General features: G+C 41.8%; 2 protein-coding genes across 5 annotated transcripts in view; one reads left to right on the top strand and one right to left on the bottom strand.

Annotated features, from left to right (window-relative positions):
• The first annotated feature begins 286 nt into the window (after nucleotides 1-286).
• Nucleotides 287-23,879, top strand: part of mcamb (melanoma cell adhesion molecule b) — a 48,203-nt gene continuing 24,610 nt past the window's right edge. For all 3 annotated transcript variants that reach the window (XM_034225370.1, XM_034225371.1, XM_034225372.1), the window contains exon 1: nucleotides 287-475. In XM_034225370.1, coding sequence (XP_034081261.1) covers nucleotides 412-475 — 64 coding nt within the window. In that variant the 5' untranslated portion in view covers nucleotides 287-411. The remainder of the gene's footprint in view (nucleotides 476-23,879) is intronic.
• LOC117552123 (protein NYNRIN-like) lies at nucleotides 13,483-18,435 on the bottom strand. 2 transcript variants are annotated; one of them, XM_034225369.1, is made up of 2 exons: nucleotides 17,583-18,435; nucleotides 13,483-14,594 (listed from the first exon to the last, which is right to left on the bottom strand). In XM_034225369.1, exon 2 carries the CDS (start codon nucleotides 14,498-14,500, stop codon nucleotides 13,556-13,558), a length of 945 nt encoding a protein of 314 aa, XP_034081260.1. In that variant the 5' UTR covers nucleotides 14,501-14,594; nucleotides 17,583-18,435; the 3' UTR covers nucleotides 13,483-13,555. The 2 variants fall into 2 exon arrangements, with proteins under 2 accessions (XP_034081260.1, XP_034081259.1); XM_034225368.1 differs by having other exon boundaries at nucleotides 13,483-13,832; nucleotides 14,010-18,435.

Consider the following 23,879-nt stretch of genomic DNA (forward strand, 5'->3'; position numbering starts at 1 on the left):
CTCCTGCCGCTTCACTCAAGTTTCTCCTTGTTTTGCACACTGCAAAAAAATAACCAACCCAATCATTAATTTGAACCCGTGTTTCGAACTCGTGTAACTTATTCACCCACATTTATAAGCCACATAATAGCTGAGACAGAGATGTTTAAAACAAATAATGTGTGGAGATAAAATGACGAATTTCAGCTCGACAGAATGAGCCATACAGAAGGACATAGATTACTTTTTTACAGTGTAGGTCCTCCTGTCTGCCCCTCCTGCATCATCTGCCTCCCCGCGCTGCACCGCCGCTCCTCTCTGCCTCTCACAGTTTTCCAGAAGGACCAGCCACTGTCAGACTCCCTGCACACACTCACACACTCACACACACACCCACCCCGGCACGGACAGCTGTACAGCCGACCAACAACCATGGCTGCACGGGACAGTTCCTTTCTGCTCATCGGACTTCTGGTTCTCTTTCACACCTGGGGAGGTGAGTGCAGCAGAACATGTTTGATACGCGATACGTGCAACTCTGGCGGTTGGACTGAAGTTGGTGGCAAAAATGTTGGTGTTTTAAACTACCTTTATGTCACAATGAATCACACGAAGAGGAACACTAATGTACACCCCGAGACAGACTTTTTTTTGAATGAACCTTGTCATATTGAAATGGGACTGCATTGAGTGTGATTAAGTGAAGTAGCATAGTAGGCTACAGACGAATATACTGTGCTGAGGTATTACGACTGAACCAACTTGCAGAATTCAACTTTTCATCATTTATGTCCGGTGCGGAAACATTTTAAGAGACTTTAGGGAACTTTAGAGGTGTCAGGTCAACTGTTGCCTGCAGAGAGACTTTGCTCATACCGCCCTGCTGTAGGTGAAGCCCCTGTACACTGTGAGACTGCACAGTCCCCACTTGCTTACATTACCTTTGTGTAAAAATCTACCCACCACTGGTAGTAAACCCTTCTAACATCTGCAGCCCTATGTTGACGTGTTTATACTGTAGGTGCTAAAGTGTCAGTGTTTCCCACATCATTTGATTCTATTTGAGGGGGGGGGGGGCACCCAGTTTATTGAACACTATTTATGTAATTTTGCCATTTTGTAAATGCCTTTCCTTTGCATTGTGGGTGTTCACCTGCTGTCGGATTGCAGATTCTTAACAGTGAAGACGTTTTGGAATATTTGTTGTACCTGTTGTGAATAGTCATCATTGTTGGACACTTAAACTGTAAAACATCTTAATTGAAAGTATCCTTATGATACGTCATACTTTGCTCTATTTGCATGGTGGTAGGTTTTTAATAGTTTGCTGCATGTATTTTTAGCCACTGACATGACATCCACAGAGGTCCGGTTGTAGTCAGAGAGCTCCGTCTGCTTTCTGTCAGCACTGATCAAGTGGCTCAGGCAGCAAACTGTTTCTAACACACACACACACACACACACACACACACACACACACGCACACGCACACGCACACGCACACGCACACGCACACGCACACACACACACACACACACCCCGCCCTGAAGTCCAGCTCTCAGAGCACAGGTTTAAAGTGTGGAGCCAAAGGAAAAATTGCAGTTTGTCATCAGACTACCCCTTTAAATCAGCTGTGTGATACTACACTGTACAAAAGTTGGATGGCACCTTGTGATATGCATGATGACGTGCAGATGAATGTTTATTTTTAGAAGAGTGCATGTGATAGATTTATATGTTTGGAATGTGGGTGAGAGAGGCATGTCCCCTCAGCCATCCACGTTCCTTTCAACAGCTTTTTGTTTGTTTAAATAAGACAGTTCAATGTGCTTTTGCACCCCAAATCCTTCCTCTTATGAGCAGGACTTCCCTCCTCTCTTGCTTCCCACTCTCCCCACGTCTTTACCATTCCTTACCCATATTTGTCCTCGACAACATAAGCGTTTCCCCGCCTCGTCCATGCATTGTGCTGATCTCCTGTTAAAGTTCAGCCCGACCATTGTCCGTGACTCCTTCTGCTCTAATTAGGTCCATTTCCTGTGCTACTCCTTCTCTGGTTTTGTTCCGGCCTGGTGCCCTTCTCCTTTTATCCACATCTGCCCTGCTGTTTATTGTCTTACATTTTTACCAAATAAGCATAGATCATTGGCCAGAGGAAGACATTTTGATCTTATCAATTTTTGGCTGCAAATTACCGTTGACTATTTTTCATACATAAATCAAATATTCAGTTTAATGACCAAAAATTGCAATCACATCTTCACAGTCAGATTTATAATTGTTTTTGTCATGACTAACCAACAGCCCACAATACAAATATTGGTTTACCAGCCAATATAAGGCATTTTTCCTGAAGCATTACCTAAACAATCATCAAAATTGCTACAGATTAACTTTTTGTTTATCGATTAATCTACCAATTGGCAAAAACAAAGCCGTAATAGTGACTTTTAAATGATTATCATCTCAAGCATTTGCTGATGATGGTTAAAATCCACTCAAGACGCTCTTTTGGAACACGCCCACACCATGTATGTGCACATGCAGCACGAATGAGTGCTATTGTATCTGTACCATATCTCCGTCTCAGCCCTCTATGACATCATAGGAGAGATGGGCATGCTGTTGCACTGACGTGTTGACCCCAGATAAGGATACCATTCACTTCCTGTGACTTCAGCTAATCAAGCCGGGCCAAAGAGCAGCGTCGTTAGACCCCACTCATTTAAAGGTCATCACTTTCTGCCTGGTCTAGGCGTCATGCTTCCGTTCCATGTTCTCAAAACAACTGCTGCTCTTCAGAAGAAGCGGGCCGGTCACAGACAATAAATGCCCTTGTTGTGTTTCGACCGCAGAGCATAGAGAATTGAGGCCCAGTAATCTAACAGAGCATCAGTATAGCAGAGCGGGCTTCAAATGGAAGTATCTAAATTCAGACCTCTTTTCCGTAAGAGGTTCTGCTTTATATAAGCAGAGCCTTGAGTTTGCAAGCAAGACTATTTCAGGATTCATTTATTAATTTCTGACATAAATATGACATATTCTTCTTAGTAACCAACTAACGGAGGTAAACACTGTGCCCAGAAAACAGGTCCTTGTGTGGAGGAAGTTTGTCACAGGCACATGCTATCTTATCTTTGTCCTGAAATAAAGCCTTGAGCTGTTCCAGCGCTCTGTTTATGTGTTCCCAAGTAACAGACCTCAGGACAGCACAACGAAAAGGAGCAGTCCCACACTGTTTTCAATCTGGGCCACGACGGTGCTTCATCAATCAGGGGATGTCTTCAATTGTTTTGGTGAATTTACTTTTGTTAGGGTTAGTGTAACATAATCCAGATCTTCAGGGAAACCTGGAAAGGAAACTGTACAAAGGCCAGAGAATATCTGCGTTGTATAAAAGAATAGTGTGAGAAAAACAGGAAGTCCTAATATCTTTTATGGGTTTTAAAGCCTATGTTTTGTGGATGTATACCTCATTGAAAGACGTTGTTGTTCCCTGCTTGTGGTCTGGTGTGACCTCCGCTCTTTCATGTCTGCCAATGATGAGATCAAGTGAAATTGTGTGTGCTATTATCAGGTAATCCAGACAGTAATCACCACATGGCCACAGCTGTTGCTGTTCAGACAAATTGACATGGCTTTATAAAGGTCACTGCTACATTATTACTGTAGTAATGCCGTAACCTTATAATAGATATTGGCAGCAATGTCTAGCCCTCAGAATTAGAACATATGTATTGGTCATTACATAGATATTAGAGATGCAAAACACATACAATTAAACCAAGTTTTGTGTAAAACTTTAAAGTGTAAAGAAAGAAGAGATTCAGGCAGGTGAGTCTTATTTTCCTGCCAACAGTAGTTTGGTAATAAGCGAATGAATAGGCCTGGTTTGTGTGGGAAGGGGCAATGGAGGCTTTTTCTGGCTGATTTGTCGACAAGGATGCATGATTACATGCGTCTGTAATGGATTTGTTAGTGTTTGTGGTTGTGACTCTGGCCTTCTGAAGAAACTTGTTTATCTGCTCTATAGCACTCTCACATGCAGATTTCCAGTTCAATAAAAGCTCTTAGACTTGAACAAATCATCAATACCTTAGTGGTGTTGTTGAATGAATGGTAAGGTTTTAAGTCTAATGAAGGAAAATGTGCTGAAAGTTAAAACATATTAAAACAGAGTGTTAAACCATGAAAGCAGAAGAAATGCTGCATTTATGTGAGGTGTTTTTTCTTTTGTTGGGAAAAAGCGTCTCTCTGCTGAACTATATAATGGGTTAAGGCTTTGCACTTGGGAGCATGAATTGTAGAAGCAAAGGGTTTTCTTTTACTGTTTGATCTTCCTATTGATGTGAATAACATCCATTATCACCATTACCTGGGTCAATATAGCGAACCAGTGATGGACAGGGCGGGGGGGGCTGTGCTGGTGCAGAAAGCTTCCAGGACTTTGTGCTGTTGTCATCAGGGCCAGTTTGTGTGCGTTCAGCGAGTAGCAGAAAATTATTGTTTGTATAACGCCTTGTTGATTGATAGCCTAATCTCAACAGTTTTTGTTGCCAAAGCGTGTGGTCTCACACTTGTTAACTGCGTAAAAGGAAGGAAGGAAGTTCATTTTCTTCCTTGTTCAGTTTTACGTTATCAGAATAGGGGGAAACAAGCTTTTGTCCCAAAGAAACATTGCTTTTTTTTTTACACATTTTGGCTTGAAATGGACAAAGAACTGCAGGGGGAATGTTTTTTTTTTTTTTTACAATTGCCACTGAATAATTGCTTTCATAAAATACATTTTTTTTGTATTTGTCCAGTTTCAATGCTTCTTGCAACACAGTTTGGTTTGATAGGAAACACACCACCAGTGATGTCCAACAACAAGACTTAACACAATACCAGCCAGATATGCAATGAGGCATTTGATCTATATTAAAGAACCTTAACACACATTGGAAAGTTAAATGTAGTTGATGTTTTGCTTAATTGTTGACTGCAGGCTCAATCCATTATTTTTGGACTGTATAGAAATCACCTTTAGCTCTTTAGCACCTTTAGCTGATGAGCCAATTCTCCTCTGAGTGTTACTACTTACTGCTGCTCTCACAGCCTTTGAAGTTCCCCAATCAGACGGACAGCTGCGTACACCTGGCGCCTCCCAGGCCTGTCAAAACACACACACACACACACACACACACACACACACACACACACACACACACACACACACACACACACACACACACACACACACACACATACCATGTATACATCACTTCAGGGGACATTACATTGACTTACATGCATTTCCTGGAGACTTGTCCTAACCTTAACCATAACCAACTCATGCCTAACCCTAATCCTAACCAAGTCTTCACCCTAAAATTAATGATTCCCCTTATGGGGACCTCCAATTTGTCCCCACAAGGGAGGCGAGTCCCCACACGTGACTGTGTAAACAGATTTAGGTCCCCACAAGTATAATAATGCTAGACCACACACACACATACACACACACACACACACACACACACACACACACACACACACACACACACACACACACACACACAGCCTTTACAAACCTAACATTACCATACATTAACCTACACATCAAATCTGTACAATGTGTTTTATTTTTTTAGGTTATACTATAAATATATGTATAATATCCTCAGCATTTGTGAAAGTACTTGGCTTTGACAGGAGCAGCTACCTGATCCCTCAAACAACCAGAAACTGAGACAAGCTCACCAGTAAACCTGTGTGAAAAACAAACTGGGACATAAATCATGGTTAAAGCTGTCTTATAGGTCCCACACTAAAATAGAAGAAATTGTAAAATAGTTTATCTCCGTGACCTCCGACCTTTTTTTGTATTGTAATGAGAGAGGTTAAGAGGTCAATGTGGTGCTTTCAACGCTACTTGAGTCAAAATGAAGGAAAATACAAACAGGATGGAGGGTTTTGTTGCCTCCACGGATGCTCAGTTAAGTGTTTTGCAGGTTTGAACCTTGTACTCTCTGTAGGAAAGCAGGATGTAGGCTCGCCTGTTCTCTTTCTGACGTATTGATTTAAAGCACAGTTTACTAGAAGAGTATTACAGGACTGTTTATGTGGTCCCGCCATTTGGAAGTCATTTAAATGCTGTTTTTATTAAGCTGGCATGAACAATACATCTTAAATGCTGTCCCTATCAAACTGTCAGGTGCTGCTTGAGCAAGGCACTAAACCCCAAAGGGTCTTTGGGTTCAAACCAGTGTGATGCATGCTACACAAGAATATGAAATGCAGTGCAGTTATTGATGAAGCGACTATGAACGAATTGGAGGAAAAGCACTTTGTCATCACTTCCTTGCCTGTTGTAAATGTAATATAAATAGTTGTTCTTTTATTCTTCCAGATTATCTGCGAGACCTCTGCACACTTGAGTGCAGCGAGGTTACTGTAATAATAATATCTCTTCTCAATGGGATGTCTTGCTAGTTACACTAGGGTCACGGTTAGAACCAAACCAAGCCAAACCCTATAATGTTGCATAAGCCCTGAAGTGAACTCTAAACCTTCAGCGGGTTCTTTTCTGCAGACAAATTGGGAAAACTCTCATCGGCCAAAAACATCAACATTACTGAGGAGGTCACTGAGGAGGCTTCTGAGATTATGTAAGACGGCAGAGAGGTGAAGCCTACTAGTAATAGGTGAAAGGAGCAATGGTTGTGATTTAATACTTTAATTATTTTTGTGTATTATTATCTCCAAATGCAGTGCAGACTTAAATATTCTTTGTTTTTTGGTTTGTCTGTTGGCTCACAATTATACGCATAAGTAATAATAATTACAATTATAATTACATATGAGGAAGTGCAATTTTTGTTCAGGAAGGGTGTTGGTTGTTATTTTCCTTACTTTCTGTCAGGCACTTAGTTAAAAGAGGAGTAAGTTGTTGTTTAAGGGTCCAGACAGCTGCCCTGTAACTGGTGTTGATGAGCCAGGAGGGAAGCAGCTTTACAAACAAACTCTGTGAAGCTTAACTCTAATAAAGAATCGGCCTGCAATAATTATCACTCAGTCTCTTTGTGTTAAATATTTTGATTATAACTTTGTTTCTAGGTGGATACAAGTTCAAACCTATATCAGTACACAACAATATTCAATAAAGATTCTGGCTTTCTGAAATGTCTGTGCCAGGCATCGACATTAGGGTTAAGATCAGAGAATCCTCTTACTTATGGCGATACACTTTAAAGTATTGTTAGGGTTGTAGAGGAAACTTCTGTGTAGCATGCAATGGAGTCACCGACTCAGGAAGGAGACACAGGAAGAGTCGGAGCTTTGATGTCAAACCACTGTGATTTATTTGGAGTTACGGCCGGAGGATTCACATCACAAATCCAAGAGTCAGAGGTTCTGACTTCACGGTAGAGTTGCCACATCAATTCTGGAGAGCCTCTCTCTTGCCAGCCCATCTAACTGGTTTCGCAGAGAGTAAACAACATATTTGAGAAGATAGCCTAAACAGTGTGGGAACACTGAGCTACTTGCGTCGGACACTTATGACCTCGAAGATTTTAGCTTGGAGTCCACAAATACAGAGAAGGAAGTGTCCCAGTGTACCCACAACACAGACCATCTGTATCCCAGTATTGACCGGTCACAGAATGGGAACAATAACATTATTGGCTAAGCCGCCTGTGTCCTTAAAGAAGGTAAACAGACATCAAGGTTTGTCCTGTATGTTACAAATTGGCGTCTTATGATAATTATTTCCATAACAAGGGTCAAGAAGCTCAATCCCTTGGTTTGGGTGATGGAAACATTGTGATAAAACCCAAAGGCTCCTGCATGAGAGTCAGATGAGCTACTGGCCCTTTCCAAACTCTTACTTTTTGCCTATGAGCTTTAAGAGCACTTTTACTCCGGCATCTTGAACGTTGGCGTAAACTCATGGGGTGCAATGTCATCCAACTTGGTTGAACAGTAAATCCTGTATACTGGACTATCATGTCTACAAATAAACGTATTGACGTACTTACAAGAAAGTAAGTTAATTTCTACAATGCAATCTATGTACAGTTATTACTCACTCACTCACTCTGTAAACATCAAGACATTTATTTTAGTCATATGAGCAGTTCTTAACTGTGAAAGACAAGCATTTCCCATTTTGAGTCTACTGTAGGGACACACGTCATAGATCTGGCATTTTGTCTGGGAAATACCTTATTTTTCTCTCACTCTGTTTCAAAGGTTATATAGTGGCCCCCAGATGAGCCAGCTGTTCCTTTTTGTCAGTCACAGCGACTCCGATGTCGAAACCATGGTTTCTACATGGTGGTTTAGCTTAAAGAAATAGTGATCATTCTTAGGGGTTTCAGGGGTGTGGAGTTTTACAGAAATGTTGAAATACACACCATTCACCAAAAAATCATTAAATTAACCGAGGTTGTGAAACTCAAAAAAAAAGTTGCCTCATTTGTAAGAAAATTAAGTAATGTATGTACACAGAGAACATACAACCTTCACAAGTCAAGCATTTACTGCACTGTTGTTGCTGGTTGTCTGATGTGAACATTGGCTGCTTTGTTTTACAAAAACAGTTATTATGATCATCTTGTTTTAGTGGGAACAAACTATTTAAATTAACACCTCACTGTGTATAAGCGGAACCTGACATGGGACTCTTTAAAGTTGTGCTTCTCCTCTAAAGCCTGCAAATGCTAAAACCGTTGCTGTATCCAGTGTCTCCCATTTGCTCTCCTACAGATCTGTTATTATAGTTGAGGATGATAGGAGCTGACGTCATTTGCTCCAGACTATTTAAGGCATAAAATATGGTGGGATTGAATGAGCCAAATTTAATTTGGACGTAATGAAGGTGCTGCTCTCCACAGGGTCTGACTAACCACACAGACAGGCAGCAAGCACAAACACATACCTACACAAGGCATAGGGAGATTTCGCTACAACAAATCAAAGAGCAGTGCATTCAGTTACTCTTATAACCTTGAATGATGGTCTATTATTTCTTAACATGTATATTTATCCTTTTATATTTGATAGAAATGTAATTTCTTTCCGCCTGAAGCACATGAACAAGCCTGCCAGTTGCAGACAATTGCAATTATTAGGTTGAGTCGCACATTTCACAGCTGCCTGGTGTGTTTAAGCTGTTTATATACATATAATACATTCAGTGGCCTTAACGTCTCCCCTTTTGATGTTCCCCATTCAGCCTTTTTGCATTTTATCATCTATTCCATGATTTCCATAAATAAAAACATTTGCTCTTCTGCCACACATAGAATGTAAAGGTTGAACGTCAGAAGAACCCAGCAGTCTCTCTTTGTCTGACTTGAACCTCTTAAATTTGACCTCAGAAAGCATCAATAAGACAATAATTGTAAAATAGTATGTCTAAATAAAGATGGAACCTGAAGTATGTGGTGCTGATAAGATGGTTACATCATGGGGCTTCGAGGATGGCCTACATGTGGGAGATGTGGATTCCAGACCTTGGCATGCTTATCACATGGTGTACATCAAGTAGTGAAATCTTTGCTGTGTGATTGATTTGATCCAGCATGATATATGGTCATGTGTGTTCATGAGAACAGTTTATAGCATTGAGGAGAAACACCAGGCATGTGCTTTAGATTTGTGACTTGAAGCTGAAAGTTGAGTTGAAACCAGAGCAGAGACTTTACACTTTGTCAGTTCTCTCTTTTACTTTGATGGTCAAACATATATTAAAATGTTATGTTAAAGATATGATATACTTATTATATGATGAAGAAATCCCATTAAATGTTATTTTGTTGGCGTGAATAACATACAGATGCAGAATCCAATCCACAGACATGACCTCCATCACTACTGTAGCTGCTGCTTGTTGATTTCTTGTCTCTTTTTCATTCTGACACAGTGATTTATGTGCTCCTTCACTCTTCGTCTCTGCTCTGAGGTCAAACACACAGAAACACAGAGACCTCTCTGTCCCTCTGCTAACTGATGCCAATGTGAGAGAAACACTCCTGGGCGAGGGGCCTCTCCTTTTGCCCTCTGGTCTCTTTTGCTTTTTAGTGTGAAGAAATGAGACTCCAGTGCTGCTCATTACCAGGAACCGGGGCTAATATCTTTAAAGGGCTAGCAGCCAAGCTAGTGTCAAGTACTATGGTTAAACCCCTCATTTCTACCACATGTGGCTGGAGGTGCAGGATGGGTTGGTCTTTGGTGGGTCTAATGCTAACATGGTCAAAGCATTATTCCCATGTTTTTGTCCATATGAAGTGTTTAGCGAGCTCTCAGCGCCGCTAGATGCTAGAAAGAGAGCGAGCACAGATTCGATCTCGAGGCGTACAAAGCTTGAGCTGATCCTTGGGTCGAAAGCTGTCCTCCGGGAGATTCATAAGCAAAAGTGGAGACTAGAGGCCTGGCTGTCAGGATCTCTGTCTATTCTCTGATAGTTCAACACCCTGCTTAATAATGGATGTTGTTTTCCTGAAACAATGCTCCGTGCTGATCTAATGCACATTAGGATCCTTTTAACCTAATGCAACAGGCCTCAGCCATGACTCTGTGCCGCTGACTCCACAGAGCAGACTGATGTGTTCGCTATGGCTTCACAGGGTTTAGTTACAGAGGATCACTGCTGGTAGTTAACCTTTATGGTCCACTTTGCTCTCTGACGTTAGTGTTTGTTAAAGGAATTATTAGCGCCTTCATTTATCGTGTATTTTGTCTTATAAGATTATATCTCAAAGCTTCATTCATTCATTAGTCTTATTTTTACAGTGCTTGAAGTTCTTTCTCTGCAGATGAAACTGTGATTACTGAAATATCTTTTTCTATCTAGACATTCAGTAGAAAAGTGATCTGTTATGATTTGATTCGGTATCATTCATTTAATTTCAGTCTGCCTTTTCCAAGAAGGGAAAGTCAAAAGAGATCATTGTTTTCATCGTTCCATTGCTTCATCATGCTGCACAAACACCCCAGACCTCATATCATAACATGTGAGATATTTAAAATGGACCTTGTTATTTGTCCTGTCATAAATAGGCTAAGCTTTTGGCAAATAAATCATGTGAGCAAGGGATACATTCACACCAACACTGTTGCAAGAACTAGAGATGACGTCAGTGCAGTTTCTTTGGGCAACTTGCAAGGAATTACCAGTTTCATTTTTACCTCTTGCACTCCATTGGGATTAAAACTTGGCAATCAGTGTATACTGTAAAGCAGCCTTGAATTATATCTCTACATCCACTCTGTTATGGACACAACAAAGTGAGGGGTGAAGTAGATGTTAGTGCTAATCTTCTAAGCACTACCATACCTGACCCATCATCCAAAAGTGTGTGACAATTTGGAGGGATTTTTAAATATTTCAGCACGAGGTGACTTTCTAAGTGCCAATTTCATGAGACCTTTATAGGTTCCATTAATTGGTATGTTGTTGGGTATTTCTATATTACTTTGTAAGAGTAAACCCCAGCTCGGTTCAAATATACCAAAACCCAGTGAACAAAGATAACAGTACTCGAGTTTCAAGTTTACTTGCTGCAAGGAGAATCAGCGAGTGACAGGTCATGTCAACTCCAAAACCAACTCTGCTCCTCTTCTCTCAGTGCAGTCTCTTTATTACAAAAATACAGTTACAAATCATGCATGAGGAAGTGTATGTAACCAACGGCTTTATTTGTCAATGGCAATTGACAATTTGTCAATGGCAATTGACAATTTGTCAATTGTCTTGTGACTCGCAATCATGTGTGTGTGTGTGTGTGTGTGTGTGTGTATGGTCCACAGAAAAGGGGAACAGACTATTCTCTGTTCCTCTTTTCTGACTATGGTCTCTTTACAACATAAAATGACAACATATTATGAAAACACGTTTATCCTTCAATAAACTCTAACATTCCCTCCTGTTTTTCATAATTACTAGCTGGTTACAGTATCTTTATTACTTTCAGAATTAATTCACTTGTTTTTGACATTTTCGAACCATTCGTCATATGACAGACAGTAACCTAGCTTTAAGTCTTACACATTGGAGGTTAGGTGAGTATATTCGTCCTTCTGAGAGGGGTCTGTGTCAGTATAGTCATCGTTATCTGTCTGTTGCAACATCGTATATTGGACAAGAGTGTTGGTAACTATTTTACCAACCATAGCTTTAACACATGGTATAATACAAGCCATAGCACAGCACACAAGGATGACAACACATATGATTGCAACAAATCCCATCACGAGCTTTTGAACCCAGCTCCCTGAGAGTAGCCAATTGAACCATCCGGTCTCAAGAGAGGCATGTCTGTCTTGGCCCATAGCTGTCTGTAGGGCTTTGAGAGTAGCCATTGCATCTGTCATGTTTTGGGAGTGGACATTGTCGGTGATATATGTACAACAGATTGTGTTCAAAAGGATACACGTACCTCCTACTGAGGCAGTGAGTAGATCAAGGGCCATGCGGTGCTGTAGCACCATGGTTCTGAGTGAGTCTAGTTCGAGGTTCTGTTGTTCGTTTACAACGATGGAATTATTTACAAACATGCCGAAACGGTAATCAAGGGTTTCGAGTCTCAACATGTTCTTCGCTACGCCTAAGGCAGGAGTCAATGCTAATATTACCTTTCCACTGGTGGACCAGTGTTTGAATTCATCAGGGACATCTTTTCCCCATACTGAATCATGTTTTTTGAAGGCAGGCATGGCATTTCTCCTCCTGCGGGTGTGGTTAAGGTGTGGTTCTATGTCTATCACGAAGGTGTGGTCGCTAACAAATATTGGTGCGCACGTGCCTGTCCAATTTATTGGCAGAACTGGATAAGCGTTGTTGCCACACAGCCACCATCCTCCTTGTACCCACCATGTACCATTAGATTGTTTGCTCAAATAGACTGGAGCCCCTTCGCCATTAACAAGTGTCTGGTTACAACCAGTGGTGTTTCCCATTGGTACAGAACCTTCTGTCTGACTGTAACACATAGGGTGTATAGCTTCATTATTTGGCATGACTACCTTTTGTCCTGTCATTTTACGTGGCACTGTCATGTTAAAGTTCACCCAAAATATCTTATTACAAGTGCCATTGCTTAAACCTGGGGCATATGGATTCACATCGTTGACTTTTATCCCTGAGTGCTGGTATCCTACACCTCCCATGGTAGCAAAACATTTAGCTTGTGATTTACTCATCCTTTTACCATACAGAGTTACTTGTCCAGTTGACCATGGCATGTGGGAACAAACATAACAATTTGAACGCCCTGTCTTTGTAACAAGTTGATGGACATAGGCATACCAGGCATTTGTCATCCTAGGTGAGCGTGCAGTTTTGTCGTTGTGGTTCCATGGGTCATCGTTGAGTAATGACCATTTTTTCTCTCGATGGACCTTTTTTTTTGTTGAGGATTCCTCACTCAATTGTCTTATAGTCATTAGCGTCAGACCCAGCAGGGTCACTACAAACAACACCTTTCCCAACATAGTCTATTTGTGATAGTGGTTCTGTTGTTTTCTTCACCGGGGTTGAGACCAGTATTTCCTAATGAAACACCGCCCTTTGTAGCCGGACTTCCACCACTTATCCATCGTTAAGTTGGAGAGGTATTATCTTTTTGCAGTGGCTCTGATGTATCCACGTAGTTCTTTCGGCGATTTTTAGTGCAGTCGGTGTTGTCAGCAGTACCGTGTAGGGACCGTCCCACCGTGGACAGTGCCAATGCTTCCTCTTAATCACCTTCACGAGGACCTGGTCACCAGTCTGCACTCGAGTGTCCTGCAAGGGAGTAGAAATGTCTGGCAGGTTATTTGTTCGAGCTATCTCATTGCTTCTGAAGAGTCTGCTCATCCATTCAGCTAATGTAGTCCCTGCCTCAGCATCATCCTCCTCCCTCACCTCGTCTGTGATTGGTAATCTGAATTGCCTTCCTGTTATGATCTCAAAGGGAGACAACCCTTTTGCCGTGGGCGTGATTCTCATGCATGTTTCTACCAGAGACACACATTCCACCCATGGTCTTCCTGTTTCCTCCATTGTTTTCCTTAGTCTTAACTTTACTGTTCCGTTTGTTCTTTCCACTAAGCCTGCACTCTGTGGATGATATGCACAATGGTTTTTTAATGTTATCCCCATATGTTCGGACAGTTTGGTAATAACCTGATTTACAAAATGAGACCCATTATCACTGTACAGTTTCTCTGGAATACCTCTGTTTGGTATTATTGTCTTGCATATGGCTTTTGCTACGGTAATAGCGTCTGCATGTTTTGCTGGGAATATTTCAACCCACTTTGAAAACGGACATATCATTACCAAACAGTATTTGTACCCTTGGCATGGTGTTAGTTCGATGAAGTCCATATGCATGTGTTGAAATGGGTATGTTGGTGGAGGGAACTTTCCTCTCTGTGGTCGCTCATTGCCTTGAGCATTGTGTCTGCAACATACTACACAGGCTCTACAAAAGTTTTTAGAAAATGTAATGTAGTTGTATGTATGGAAATGTTCATTTATTATTGTCACCATCCCTCCTGTTGAGACATGGCACGGCCCATGACTCAAATGAGCTGCTGTTTTGTAGAGACTAACAGGGAGTACTATCTTGTTGTTTATTCTGAATGTTCCCTCAGGGTCTGTGGTTGCTCCATCTGTCAACCATTTCTTCTTTTCTCTGTCGGGTGCGTTGTTCTGCATATCCCTTAATATCACAAGAGGTATTGGTTGTGAAACACTTTCCCCCTTCTGCAAGAGGATATGGAACCCACATTCGCCCATAGCTGCTAGCTTCGCTACCTTATCCGCGTGTGCATTGCCAAGTGTTACTGCATCCTTCCCACTGGTGTGCGCAGCGCATTTGCATATAGCAATGCTTTTCGGCAACAACACCGCTTTTAAAAGATCAGTCAGCAGCTGTGCATGGGTGACTGGTTTTCCTGTTGATGTTTTCATGCCCCTGCGGGCCCATTGGGCTGCAAATATATGTACTGTTGAGTGCGCATACTGGCTGTCTGTCCACATAGTCACATCTTTTCCAACCCCCGCTTTGCATGCTTCTGTAAGAGCTACTAATTCCGCTGCTTGTGCAGAATATGTGTGGGGGAGTCGGCCTGCTTTTATGACCTGTGAGTGTGATACAACTGCAAACCCTGTTTGATTTTGGCCTGTTATAGATTTAGAACAGGACCCATCCACAAACCATGTTTCGCCACTGAGTAGTTGTATGTCTTTCAAATCTGGTCTTGGTTTGCATGTTCTGTCAGTCTCTTCTTTACAACAGTGTGGTTCTCCATCTTCTGCTGTAGGTATTAATGTGGCTGGATTTAAGATATTACATATTTTTATCACAATGTGTGGTTGTGACATTAGTGTAGCTGTCAGTGCCAAATAACGTGCAGGTGATAAGAAAGCCATTTTGGTGTCATGTAACAACATGGTGACTGCGTGTGGAACCATCAGTGTGAGTGGGTGGAACAAAACTATTTCTGCTGTACAATGTACCGCCATTGCTGCCGCACATACTGCTTGTACGCATACTGGTAATGCTTGTGCTACTGGGTCTAACCTTTTAGAGTAGTAAGCGACAGGCCTTAGTTTTGTGCCGTGTTTTTGTGCCAATACTGATGTCATAAACCCTTTTTTGCAGTCAACTGTTTGTACAAATGGTTTTTCATAGTCTGGTAATGCTAACACTGATGACCCTACGAGACACTGTTTAGTCCTTTCAAATGCAGCTTCTGCCTCTTGTGTCCATTCTATCTTGCCGGACATTTTCATGTCATTGTCTGAGTATATGCAATCTAGTAGGGGCTGAGTCATTCCTGCGTAGTCTGGAATCCATGCTCTGCAATAGTTAGTCAGCCCAAGGAATTGCATCATTTGTTTTTTTGTTGTTGGCTTTGGTGCGTTTAACACCGTCTGTTTCCTCTCTGAGTGTATGCGTCTCCCTTCTCGGTTTAAATTGTGGCCTAAAAAGATCACTTCCTCTTTCACAAACTGAAGTTTCTGTCTTGAAACCTTGTTTCCTGTTTTGGCCAAATGTGTCAATACTTGTAGTGTGACTTTTGTGCTTTCTTCCTGTGTGGGTGACGCAACAAGAATATCATCTACATATACCAAAATCTGCGATGTGTCAGGTATCTGTAATGTAGCCAAACAATTTGCTATTTCTTGTGAAAAGATTGTTGGGCTATCCACATACCCCTGAGGTAATCTGGTGTATGTGTATTTTGTTCCTTCATGTGTGAACCCAAACCATCCTTGTGAGTCTTTTTCTACAGGAATGGAGAAAAAGGCATTGCTCAAGTCTATCACTGAGAACCATGCCATATTTGGCTTAAGGCCGTTCATTAACGTGTGTGGATCTGGTACTGTTGGGGCTGTGCTTTGTACAGCATCATTTACTGCTCTTAAGTCTTGAATCATTCTCCATGACTGCCCATCAGCCTTTTTTACTGGGAAGATGGGGGTATTGCATGATGCATCAGGGCACTCACGCAGGATCCCTGCTTTTAGCATTTCTTCAATTACAGGTTTGATGCCAACTTTTGCATCCTCTTTTAAGGGGTATTGTCTTATGTTAGGTCTGTAGTTAGTTTTTGGTCTAACGTGTACAGGTTTTGCGTTCACCATGCGACCTACATCACATTTTCCTTGTGACCATACGCATGGCGGCACCGTTTTCAGGACCTCTAAGGCCTCTTCACTTAGCATACATCATTGTTGTTCAGGGTCGTCTAGGTGGGCGCGTGGTGTCATCACTAGAGTAAACCCTAGAGTTTTGCGCTTTAACCCGCCTCCAGTTTGCCAACCGTTTTTGTCATCTGTCCATTTTGTTATCCTGTTACCTCTAGCCACTAATAAACCTAAGTCTCTCCATGAAGTCCCTGGGCCCCTAGCTACTGATATGTGTGGCGTGGAACCTGGTTCCATTATCAAGGCAGTGGTTGATGGGACCCTAGCGTCAATTACAACATCCCCGTGTTGGTTTGCATACATCGAGTGGAACACTACCCTCTGTGGTGTCAGTCGATGCACGAGCACATCATAGTCTTTGTCTGGGCCAGGGGTGTTCTTGTACTTTAGTGTAACGTGCAATGCGTCAGGTTTCATTACTTCTTGGCCATGTTGTGGGGTGAATAGTGTTAACAGGTGTTCACCTGTGTTTGTCACGTCAGGTTGTGGCATGTCTAGTGACCAGTAGTAGTTGGGGGTGTTTATGGATTTTTGAAGGAAGACCTGGTCTTCCACCTTTTCTCCGGGCCCTACTGCTCGCATTCCCCCTTTGACTGGTACTACACTGATTTTTAACATTTCCATGCCGTCTCTCCCTAGCAAATTGACAGGGCAGTTTGAGATGAACACAAATTTGAGGGATGCCTGGAGGCCTGACCTTCTATCTTCCATAAAAAGTGGCTTTGAAATCGACCTCTGATTTATGTGTCCATTTGCTGATTTTACAAACATAGTGCCAGTTGGTGGCCACATTCTTTGGACCTCTTTGTTCACTACTGATGAGTCTGCACCGCTGTCACATAAAAATTCAAATTTTTCCCCATTGATTTCGATTGTTCTGGTAGGTTTAATACTGTTGTCTGACAGATTCAGTAATACTTCAGAAAGGTCAATGTGATGTGTGTGGACGTCCTCTTCTTCCTTTTCTACGTCTAGTCAGTTGTCATAACTATGTAGGTTATGTGAAGGGGGGGGGCCATGTCTTTCGTCTTTGTACTGTCCCTTTTGTCCCCCTTCTTTTATCTGTGACATCTGTTCCTCACAGTCCCTCGCCATGTGCCCCTCCTTTCCGCACCTGTAGCAGAGGAATTTGCCTTCTGCGTTTCTGCCTCCTCCTCTGCCTCTGCCTGCTCCTTTTATGGGCTTGTTCAGCCCATAAAGCTGCGACTCGCAGTTGAGCTTCTAACTTCTTTCTTTTCTTGCCTTGTGTTGTTCCAGCTGTTTCTGCTCTCAATTTGTCGCTTAATTCTCTTACTGCTGTTTTCTCCAACTTTCCTCGGAAGCCGTACAGTTTATACCATTTGCTACAATAACTGGTGCTGCCATGACTATATATTTCCATATATCTCATGTCCCCTGTAGCGGCAGGCTTACTCCCATTGGACCCCATTATTCTAGCTTTGTGTTCCTACTGGACAACGTGCCGGTCAGAACCTAATTCCTAATTCACCACTAGTGTACTTCAACAGACCACAGAGTTTTTGTTATCACCGTTAGGTTTCCACTCTGTGCGCTGATTCCACCTGGTGACACTTTTACACACTACTTTCACTCAATCACTCATAAGTGTACCCAAAGGCACGTCAATTTCTACCTCCTTAAATGGTGGAGAAACCTTTCTCATAAGTGTACCCAAAGACACGTCAATCCTCCTTAAATGGCGGAGAAGCCTTTCTCTACCTCCTTAAATGGTGGAGAAACCATGTATATCAACTTTTATCTTACCCGTTATCTGTGGTCACTGGTCCGGTTGGATTCCGTCAATCGTGCCGAGGATGAGGGAGGTTGGACATATAAGCACCGGCCCGGCCACGAATTCTGCGTCCCGGGTCTTTCTCGGGGTCGGCTGATGATCCCGGCTGTCGACAGACTTGCGGCGTGTCTTTTCCCTCCTCCTTCCCGTCACGATGTGTTGGATTCCGGCTCCGAAGGACCAATTAATGTTGGGTATTTCTATATTACTTTGTAAGAGTAAACCCCAGCTCGGTTCAAATATACCAAAACCCAGTGAACAAAGATAACAGTACTCGAGTTTCAAGTTTACTTGCTGCAAGGAGAATCAGCGAGTGACAGGTCATGTCAACTCCAAAACCAACTCTGCTCCTCTTCTCTCAGTGCAGTCTCTTTATTACAAAAATACAGTTACAAATCATGCATGAGGAAGTGTATGTAACCAACGGCTTTATTTGTCAATGGGAGTCTTGTGACTCGCAATCGTGTGTGTGTGTGTGTGTATGGTCCACAGAAAAGGGGAACAGACTATTCTCTGTCCCTCTTTTCTGACTATGGTCTCTTTACAACATAAAATGACAACATATTATGAAAACACGTTTATCCTTCAATAAACTCTAACATATGTATACTTTAATAATGCAATGGGTAATATTGTCAATAACCCTCATTCGTCCAACTATACCATCTACTACCTTGAGCTTTTTTTAAAAGGAACATTTTTCCTATAACGTTAAAGTGCCCTTTCATGGGTATGACATGCATACATTTGCCATTTTCATGTAAGCTCAGTCACCTGTGACCTGAAACAATGGCATGTGTTGCCCGTTCTCTTATGGCACATAAACAAGGGTGATTTATCTTTAATATACGTTTTTGGTACCTTCTTATCATACATGCATGCATATTTACAGTCTCACATTTTCATGTAAACAAAGGTAGAAAGTAGATGTCTTGTCATGAGAGAGCCGTAAACAATGTTGCGATCCATAAATGCCACTTGCACGGTCCACCAAAAAAGGAGACAGAGCTGCTGCTGAGTACTTTAATCGTGTGAGTGAATGGGTGAAAGCTTTCAGTGTGTGTATGTTTATCTGTGATCTATCTTTAGCCGTAATATGCCAGGAGCAACCAACGTACATCTCATACTTGTGAAGCCATGTCATGGGACCTCTCTCTCCCTTTTTGAACTGTCACAATCAGCACTGTACAAAAATACAATCCCTCTTGGCCTTTCACATACTTGCAAAGCAGCTTTTGTTTTTTAACTAGTGTGTGCTCGCAGAGCGGACGATAGGGAGACCATTTTGTCGTCTGGGACGTGGGAAAGAGGATGGAGGGGGCGTTTGTACCTCTATGGGAGCAGGAGGAAGGGAGGAAATGGCCCTCTGAGATTCTCTCACACACACACATGCATACATTTGTGGGATTGTTTTTTTATATTATGGGAGTCATTGCTTTGGTCATGGGAAGATGACCGTATCCCACATGAACTCCGAAGTCATATAATTCAACACATTTTTGATATGCGTGTGTATGAGTGGGCATATCAAAATAGCTGAGTGTGGAAATTAAAGAGGAGTACTGTAGTTCTCGTTGCCAAGTTCTTTAGCTATCAAACGGTGGGGAACACAGGGATCTCTCTTTGGAGAGTCACTGTTGAGGGAAGACCAAAGAGCTGCTTATCAAAGAGGGATTAGCCTCAGGTCAGCGAACCTGTGCCGCTGCTCACATCTGAGGGCTGCAGTAACACCTTCACAGCTGTGGTCTGAGACTGCTCACTAAATATGTTGATGCTTGTCCAGCACTCTTACCACAGTGCAATAGTTTTCATTATGTAAGGTCTTTATTAAAAAACGTAATGGCACAGAATGCCATAAAAAGCATGAAGTGAATTGTTGAGTAGACCTGCAGATACTTTGAGTTTTTGAACACAGGTGTAACTAATAACATTATTATCGTTATTATATGCACTAGTGATTTTCCTGCTGATTATAAAAGTCTGGACACAAGTTATTTTGAAACAGTAAGGCCAGAGATGTGCTTAGTTACCTTTTAACCATGCATTAGGATATGAGAGGTAGCAACCATGCAAACGCGTAGTTAAAAGCAATATCTCATGCTTAAAGAAACACTGAACATTTTTCAAAATGCATTGGGCTTTCAGGGAGGCTTACTTTTTATCCCTTTTGAAAATATTAGTAAAAAGTTATGGAATCACCGTAATAAAGGGTGAGATTGCAGCTCTAAAGTGGTATCCAGAGAAAATATAGAGTAATGCTTTTCCAAACAATCGTTCAACAGGTGTCAGTGTTAACACGCCTTAAGTAATCATTACTGCGCCCGGCTGAGAAATAGTCCAGAACATAACTCCTGTAAAGCCACATAACAGTTTTTATTTTCTTTCAAAATATAGAGGCCTACCTTTGGGGGCATCTTCACGAGAACAGTGTAGAAATGGGAGAGAAAAGACTCGCAGAGAGGTCCCAGAGTTGAACCGGGGACAATCTGGTTATTAGACATTCACTGTAACTCTTCATCTACCTTTGTACAGATTTAAACAAATAACATAGTATTGTGTTGATAAATGAGCTGATAGGTGGATTGTAAAACCTTTAGACATAAACAGGCTAGCTCTTTCCCCTGTTTAAAATTGTTATGCTAAGCTAACCGATGCTAAAGCTGCCTGTAATTTCATACAGTCAAAAAAGTGAGATTGTCACAGTAAAATGAACCTTATGAGAGGCCCATCCTAAACATAATTGCCGTACTGTTGTAACAGTTGTGAATCAGGAGAGCCCCCTGAAAGAGGGACTGGAGTCTGGCGTGCTGAGAACCGATCCAGGTCTGATCTGTGCAACAGGTGGTCTGCTGAAATGGAATATAGCGTCAGATCACCAGGAGAAATCAGAGAGAGATGTGACTCCCTCTCTCCCTGTTGTGTGGTCCTCTCTGATCCTCTCCACTGTATTTACATTCTTCGTATCCTTCGTCTCCTCTGCCTTTTGGAAATCGTTAATTCTGGTGGCATGTTGAGTTGACACTGCCGGCATTCGGCTCCAGCACCCTGGGGATCAGGACGTGTGAGTGTGTGTGTCTCACAGAAAGTATCTGGCAGGTCACTACGACAAGTTGACCTTGTTTTCTCTCAGGCATCGTGGGAATGTGCCGTTTGGTTGCTGCAGCTGCCACTGTCCATCACATCGTCATGGACACAGCGATTAAAACATCACCTGAACCCCAGACACAGGATCCATGCAGAGGAGCAACTGTGCACCTCCAACTGTGTACAATTGATCAGGGTCACAACACATTGTTACTTGTATTATCAGTTTAGCTGTCAGTAGTTTCTTTGATCAATTGATGAATTGTCAATCTAAGAGACATCATAAAGTGGTCCCAGTTGACCCAGATGCATTCTGCTTGGTTCAATAAAAACAGTGCAGAGGTTTTAGACCAAAGAAATCTGAACCATGTTTAATTTGTTTCTGCAACCAAAGCACTGGCATACATGCAACTGCATATTCTAGCATACTTGCCATGTAACGTGCATACCATTCTTCAGTGTTTTGAAATCTGATAATCCCTTAAACTGCCCTGTGGAGTTTCCCGCTAAAATAACACAAGTTATGTTTACAAAAAAAGTGTGACCCACTGTAAACTCTTTGCTCCACAGCGTTACTGGTGGTAAAACATTTGAAAGGCTATCTTAATTTTTAACGTTTGGTTAAATAAGATGTATATGAAATTGTATTATTTGACCTTATGTGACCGTTTACCATGTGCAAAACATAATAACTCATGTCATTTGATTCATTTGATGATTGACTACATCTGGTTTAATCTGCACTCCCCCTATCTTGATCCTCTCACACCTTAACTCCTGTAATTCCTCAGAGTTCAGTTTCTAGCTGCTATTTCTGTTTGGAGCTGTGTGCCAGTTCCCTCTGCTGCAGGAGAGTTACTGCGTGCAGCCAGCATGGCGGGAATAGATCCACCCACTCAGCCCAAGGTCGCAGCAACAACACTAGTTTTAAAAATGCCTCCTCCCGATGAGACCTTAAAAAGGTCACTAGTCCCCAACATAAATAAATGAAAGCCATTGTTACTGGTAACAGCTAATGAAAGCAGGATTAAAAAGATGCATGCATATTTATGAAGTAACTGTAAAACACACTTGTGTCAAAGAGCCTGGTTTATGGTTAGATCCCAATGAGCACCATTGTGCATCAAAGACGCTATTAATTCTGCAGAGTTACCACTGACAGGGTTTGTTAACTGGATCTTTTATAAAGGGTTAAACACAAATCTTTAGACTTTCAAAATGCACATAACATCTAAATTCATTAGTCTAGCATTATTTTTATTTGAGTGGCTCATTCATGGAATTATAAACCCTGCTGCATGTTGAGTTTATGGAGTCTGCTGTGCCAGAGCTGTGAGGAGAAGTCCTTTTCTTTTTGAGAGACAGATTAAAGCTGTGTGTGTGTGTGTGTGCGTGTGTGTGGTGAGTGTTAAAATGCCTTGGGGTGCGTCACAGGAGTAATGTGATTGATGAATGTGTGACAAGGCCTATAGTTTATATGTTTTTTAAGACTTTCTCAAACATTCCTTTGCACCATTTAGCCAGGCTGAGATGACCAAGGCTAAGTGGGGCTACTGTTCTGGCAATGGGTCTATAAAGGGGGGTGGGGGGCAAGAATTTGTCTGTGTCTGCCCATCCCTGAATTACCAATCTTCTGCTTTTCAAGACCATTTTATAGGCTGAATAAATATAACACCGAAAAAAACAAACAAGCTGTGCTGTATTTGAGCCCGGATGTTTGAAATTAGTTTGATACAAGATGCATTTCCAAAGTGTGTACACAAGTGTTTGATTTACATTGGAAGGCCATATCTGAAATATATTGGCAGTCACAATTTGAATTCTGCATATTTCCAGATTTTGTAATACCAAAGTGATCAATATGTTTGGCATGAGAGTTGCTGAATGGAATGAATGCACTGACATGACTTGAAAGACTTGCACACTTCAGATCCTGCAGCTTGCCAGGAGAGATGAAAGCAGAAAGGTCAGGGAGTATGAGTTTGTCTCTCTGTGTTTCTCACAGCAACACCCTCTTTCTTCACGTCTCTTGATACATCTCCTCCCACCCCACCTCTGTCGACTCTTCCTCTATCCTCTCCAGCTCCTCTATCATCAATGTTTCATGTTTAAGAAGAAACAGACTACTTAGCCACTCTAAAATGTCCAGGTATAATTGGTGGTGTTATCGAATCGCTTTCTCCTTTTCCCTTTTCTGCCTCCCTCACATCACACAAGGCACACTGCAATTGTTTCTAAATAAAAGACAACAAAGTGGGTAATAACATATTTTATTTTATTTTATTTTAATAAGGAGATCAATCTACCTTTTTATTATCATTAGCAACATTACTACCG

Source organism: Gymnodraco acuticeps, unplaced genomic scaffold (assembly GCF_902827175.1).
Source record: "Gymnodraco acuticeps unplaced genomic scaffold, fGymAcu1.1, whole genome shotgun sequence".
In the NCBI taxonomy this organism is placed as follows: Eukaryota; Metazoa; Chordata; class Actinopteri; order Perciformes; family Bathydraconidae; genus Gymnodraco; species Gymnodraco acuticeps.